The 6,363-nt window shown below is 29.4% G+C and overlaps 1 protein-coding gene across 1 annotated transcript; it reads right to left on the bottom strand.

The window, feature by feature from the left end:
- On the bottom strand, positions 1-5,777 carry LOC142617533 (protein SULFUR DEFICIENCY-INDUCED 1-like). Its single transcript, XM_075790425.1, has 4 exons — positions 5,611-5,777; positions 4,071-4,283; positions 3,642-3,797; positions 1-675 (listed from the first exon to the last, which is right to left on the bottom strand). The coding sequence occupies exons 1-4, from the start codon at positions 5,722-5,724 to the stop codon at positions 274-276; spliced, it is 885 nt and encodes a 294-aa protein (XP_075646540.1). The 5' UTR covers positions 5,725-5,777; the 3' UTR covers positions 1-273.
- Between the last annotated feature and the right edge of the window lie 586 nt (positions 5,778-6,363).

The following is a 6,363-nucleotide window of genomic DNA, read 5'->3' as shown; positions in this document are numbered from 1 at the left end:
CATATATCCCCTTGGTTTATGAGTTGGGGTTGGGACAGAACCAATTAAATGTTGGTTTTGACTCGGCACAAGCACAAGTTGCACAACAGTTTGGCAATCTTAGTAAAGGGTAAAGAGTAAAGACACAAAGCAGGTTGGTTTTCCCTAACAAAACTCCAGTCTTGAGAATAACATACATACAATAGCAAGCAATTACACTTCTTTCAAGACCCATTATTTTACACCCCATTATCAACAAGAATAGACTACTTTTAAAAAAAGAAACAAAATATTTTAACATGCTATTTGATCTCTCAATTCAGAAATCTCTTCAAAGATAGGTAATCTTTTTGATCTAAATGGGCCCCATTCATTAGTCAAATTCTCAAGCCCCTTGACAAAATCATCATCAAGGCCCAACATATCAGAAGGCTCGAGTGATGGATTTGTGGACTTTAGCTCTACAATCAACTCCTCAGCTCGTTTTCTCGACTTGAAATCATTATAACCCGGAAGTCTACCCATTAACACGTCTTGAATAACCGAATATGCTTCATCAAATCGAGACTGTTTGATCAGACAAAGGCCCAGGTTGCAGGCCTTGTTAGCATCTGGATCAATCATCTGGGCTTTACGGTACACTACTTCTGCCATCATAAAGTTTGATTTCTGCATGTAGGCCCAACCTAGATTTCCCTGTGAATTTCATCTCGAGATGAGGATTTTGATTTCTAATTCTCCTAATAAAGAAGATGAAGTTATACTATTTAGTAACAAGGTTCTTGACAAATTTATTTTGTTAACAAAAAGTGAATATATCCTTACAATTATGGTACAACTGCGAAGAAAAATACTATATATTTGATTGTAAATATCAACAAAAGTGTCTGGATATATAAATTTGTCACTTAAGTTGACCGAGAAATTGGATATTATATATTAATTATATAATAAAAGTAGGGCATAAAAGTTGTGGTTGCGCTAATGAATCTCGTGTTTAATTAATTGCCAAGTGGTTGCACTAAATTACAACAATTTTTCAAATAGAAACAACAAATTAATTGTTCTTATCAACTTCTTCTAGATTTCTTTTATTAAAATTATCGTTATCAACCTTTTATCATCAGAACATTACTATTAACTTTTGTTAACAGTAATAAAATTAAAATAAGGCAAGTAGAATGCCATCATGTTTTGTGTTTATTTTTATCTCATTTTTTTATTTATCTCAAGTAAAGGGATTAAGATTAACACTAATACCCTTAAGTCAATAACTTCACTTACGTGAAATAGGAGTATTGATGAGCCCAATGTGATGCCAAAGAAAATTTGGAAAATATACCTTTCAGACGCAGAATTTTTTTTTTTTTCTTTATCTACTCTAATAAATTCTTTATTATACCTTTCAGACGCAAACACAACCAACCAGTGATGCCAATGGAAATTTGGAAAATATTGAAATAGGCTCTTTGAAGCCTAAATGCGACTAAGTTAATGTTCCCTCCAATAGAAACGGTATTAATAGTTCAATTTTGAGATATTCTACAAATTTTAACTTTGAAGGTAAGGCATGATCATGTCATGATCTTTACTTGCAAGATTTGTGAAAACATTAAGTCAGTCATGGGAAGAGGTGATCAAGAAAAACATTACAAGGAATTCTTTTTTTCTTTCTTCTTTTTGAATATTCTTCCAAGTTTCTCATTTGAGAGCATTATGTTTTGTTTATGGCTTAATACAACGATGTCTGGTATTCTCTTTTTTTTTTTTTTTACATGAATGGTAGATTGCGTCATGAATTTAATTATTGAGATGCATTATTATGTGAGATGATGAAATATTGTGTTACCATACCCTTAGAGTACTAAATATACTTTATTAAATAATATTTATTTTAAAAAAAATAAAGTATGTATATGTATTATGTATATATATACACACACAGAGGTGGCAGCACTTGTTGTCAGGGGGTTTTGAGTTCCAAAAAAAAATTATATATAAAAAAATATTTTTTTATTAGTTAATTTTATGCTTAAAAATATTTTTGTATACATTGACTGAAATCTTGCACACCATGATCATAGATCAATACAACCTAAAAGTAAACAATAATTAGACATTTACTGTATTATTTATGTTAGTACATAATTGAAGAAAAAAAATAGCAAAGTTAACAATTGTTCAAATATTTGATTGGTTAAGTAGAGATTTAGTGTAATATTTATGCATGGATGAATATGGATGTATAGGTAAATAAATAATATAGTGTTAGTGTGTTGCATTTTTTCATTATAGTTTAAAATATCTTTATAAAAATAATGACAACTACATAAAAATAAATCAATGTTATTCAAACTTAACAAAAAAATAATGGTCACACCTAGCCACATTTACAATAGATAATAAAAACTGATAATGAACTATCATGTAAGGATTTTAAAATATGAAAAATGGTAAAAGTTGTAAAATTTCATATATTTGCATTTTTTATGACTCGATATATTCAAGTCTTTTTTATATAATATTATATTTTATTTTATTTCTTAATGACCCTTGTGAAAAAAATTCTTGCAGCCACCATTTTATATATATATATATATATATATATATATATATATATATCACAACACAACTATAAGTGTTTACACTTTCATTAATTATTTAATATTTTGTTTGATAATGTTTCATAACGTATACTATATTAAAACTCAACTATCAATAGTTTTTTTTTTTTGGAGAGTTTTAACCTATAGCACCCGCTCTTGATGATAGCTCTTCATCATCAGACCAAGACACCAATCAGTTTTTGGTGTAGGCGAAGATTGAACCCCAGGTCTCTTATACAACCATTAGATACTTTACCAGTTGAGCTAACTAGAACCCATCAACTATCAATAGTTTACTCTATATATATATATCACAACACAACTATAAGTGTTTACACTTTCATTAATTATTTAATATTTTGTTTGATAATGTTTGCATAACGTATACTATATTAAAACGTAACTACCAATAGTTTACTCTACCTAAACTCTATAATATGTGTTTCAAGAAATCTAAAATTCTACTAAAATTCTATTATCAAAAGCTTTAAGTAATCTAAAATACAATAAAATAAAATTTTAATTTCAATATAAATTTACATACTAGACACCATGCTTGTGGCAAGTGTTTTAATATAAATTTACACACTACATGTGTAGGTGATGAGATTGGCCTTAATCAAAGGATTTTTTTAATCATGGAGTTTGATATATATAAATATATATATATATATATATATTTATTTATATAGTTTTTTTTTTGCTCCTATATATTTATATAGTTGGTAGGTTTTTACAAGGATTATGTGTGTGTGGTATGCTTTGTTTCTATTTGAATATATATATATATATATATATGTGTGTGTGTTGGTTGTTGGAGGTTTTAAAGAGTTTTACACGGAACCCTCATAGAATTTAATCTCATATTATTAAGTATAAGGCTACTCTGCCAGAACTAGCAGCCTAATAAATTAATGTGAGGAGCTTTACACGGAACCCTCATAGAATTTAATCTCATATTATTAAGTATAAGGCTACTCTGCCAGAACTAGCAGCTTGATAAATTAATGTGAGGCTGTCAATGTAAGATATCATGTAATTAAGATATATGCATACCAATAATCTTGAAGTTTCTTGCTTAACAGAAACTTGGAACTTCTTGCCATGAGATCGTGCAGTTTTTGTGGGTTTTCCATTGAAGGCCTCTCCTTGGTAGATCATTCTTAGCTTCCTCTTTAGAAGCTCAATCTGCTCCTCTATTTTTCCTGATTTCTACATTAAAAAATAATCGTTTAATCATATACTTGTAACACACACACACACCTATATAATATCATAGTCATTCATCAATGCATACATTATATAAATTGGATTCAAGTTACATTTGGCATAATTCTAAATAATGTTATACCATCAAATAACTTGTTATTAAATTTACATCTATATATTTTTAACATGCACATTAATTTTTATATCAATCGGATGTTATTTACTATTTGATTCATAAACTCATCTTTAATGCGCTATTTTAAACTACGTATATACCTTGTATAGGTCGATGAGGACATTATCAAGTGAGTCCTGGGCTGTTTTAGAGCAAAGGCCTCTGAAAGACTTTATAGCTTCGATCGCTTCTTCAGTTCTATCAAGTTGTTTCATCACCACTGCCATGTCCTTTAAGGCACTGTCTACCCTATCCCCTGCATTTATCGCCTTCCAAAACAAAACAATTGCTGCTTCTGGCTCCTTGTCAACCAACTGAAAAACCACGCAGAAGTTAAAGAAACTAAAAACCAATTAATGTGGAACCAGGCTCTAATGTTATTATTTATAGCTAACTTTTAATTAGGACCTGCAGAAATTAATATTCAGTTGAGTAAGTACTAATTACTAAGTATTTTTTTGAGAACAACTTATCTAATTTTTTGCTAAGAATATTGTAAACAAAAGGTAAATGTTAAATAAAATAAGTATGTGACGCAAGTAGAGCCTGTAAATAATAGGAAAAATAAACAATAAACTAGCTTATAAGTCAATCCAAACAAGCACTAAGTAAAAAGATTCAAATATTTCACGAGGAAAAAAAGTTTTCAAATAATTTATTTTAGTTAATAAACTTTTTAGAAATCAGCCTTTATTAATTATTTAAAAGAAGAAAAGTAAGAGAATTAACGGAAGATTGTAAACAAAGGGGCAATAACCGAGTCTCTTACATGAGAAAATATTTGAAAAGCTTAGAAAAAGATAGTTCAGTAAACAGTATTCAATCAACATATAATAAATACTAAGAAGGGGTATTAGTAGAAAGTTGTGATCGGTGAAATATAAAATAGAACCCATAAAATAATATAGAAGATTTATATATATATATCTCCAATAGGGGGATATTAATAGCAAAAAATGATTGTAGACTTTGTAGTCGCTACTCCTTAACATGACAACTATTAAGATGTGATCACTCAAATACTTAAACAGTTACGAACCAAAAAAAAAAAAAAAAAGATACATAGAAATTTTTTTTTTTTTTTTGAGAAGAAAGTTTCATAGGATATGGTTTGGCACTAAGTCATTAAAGTAAAAAGAAAAGAAAAAAAGCATAATAAAGGGCTAACAGTAGCTACTTGGCATTTCATACAATTATCATATATAGTGGGATAGATTTAAAAAAAATAAAGATAAAAACTTTATATTTTTAGAGAAGAAAACAAAGGTAAACTAATTACAAAATATGTGGAAGATTTTTTATAAAGGAAAAGGCAAAGAACTCTTTATTAAGAAAAGCCGGCTGTGTCAGTCTATCTAAAGTACAAAAAGAAACTGTGACGGAATATTCTCAATCCACACATAAAAATAATTTGAGATGCATGTTTAGTTAGATTATGAACAATTTTGTTACCTTCTCGCTTAATATGCGAGTAAGAGTAACTGATTAAAAGAATTAGAAAGAAACTTTACACCTGGGATCAGAAGGGCAAAAGAGGCCAGAGAGATCTATATGTAATGCACACACGAGTTTATATTAAACAAGAGAATGCAAATTAAGAATTAAGAATATGAATAAAACATACACACAAATTGAACATACCTGGGCATGTTTAGCTTTAACATAAGGACCATCACCATGAGGAACCTTGTGTATAATATGATACAAATCTTTCTCTTGCTTCCCTTTGGAGCTCTTCCTCGAAATTCTATCCATAATTCTCTCTCTCTCTCTCTCTTTCTTTTCTCTCTAATTTTACAGACACCAACCTTTTTTTTATTTTTATGAAAGACGGTTGCCCAGATTTAATGTGGAAATATGGGTTAGATGCAAAAGAATGAACCTAGACGAGTTTGTGTCGCTGTTCCCAACACAGCCAATCCATTGCGTCTCTTGGGACACGTGTTACTCTAAGGCCTTTGCTAATTAGCCTCGTCCCTGCTACCTCTACAATCAAATTATTTGTACAGTAGGGACTACGTACACCCTCGACAACATTTATCATATCGGTTTCGCAAACATTTGCCCACATGGCCCGCCAACTCACACGCATCTATGTGGAAAGCACATCACTCATGAATTAAATAATGATAATAATAATAAGAGAAGAGAAATATTGTGTTCACAATATTTTTATAACAATTTTACAATAAATATAAGTGATAAGTTATTATTGGTTCTAATTTGAATTTACAAATTAAATTACTCTTTTGTCCACCTATAACAATAAATAACAAATCATTATTTAAAATTTGTTGTGAAAATACAGTGAACAAAATATTACTACAGGACTTCTAATTATTGCATTGAAAACAACGACCTCTTATTTCAGAAGAAAATCTTGACCCGTAAGCA

Source organism: Castanea sativa, chromosome 11 (assembly GCF_040712315.1).
Source record: "Castanea sativa cultivar Marrone di Chiusa Pesio chromosome 11, ASM4071231v1".
Classification (NCBI taxonomy): Eukaryota; Viridiplantae; Streptophyta; class Magnoliopsida; order Fagales; family Fagaceae; genus Castanea; species Castanea sativa.
Note: the sequence above shows the minus strand (reverse complement) of the source record. Positions and strands in the feature narration are given on the sequence as shown.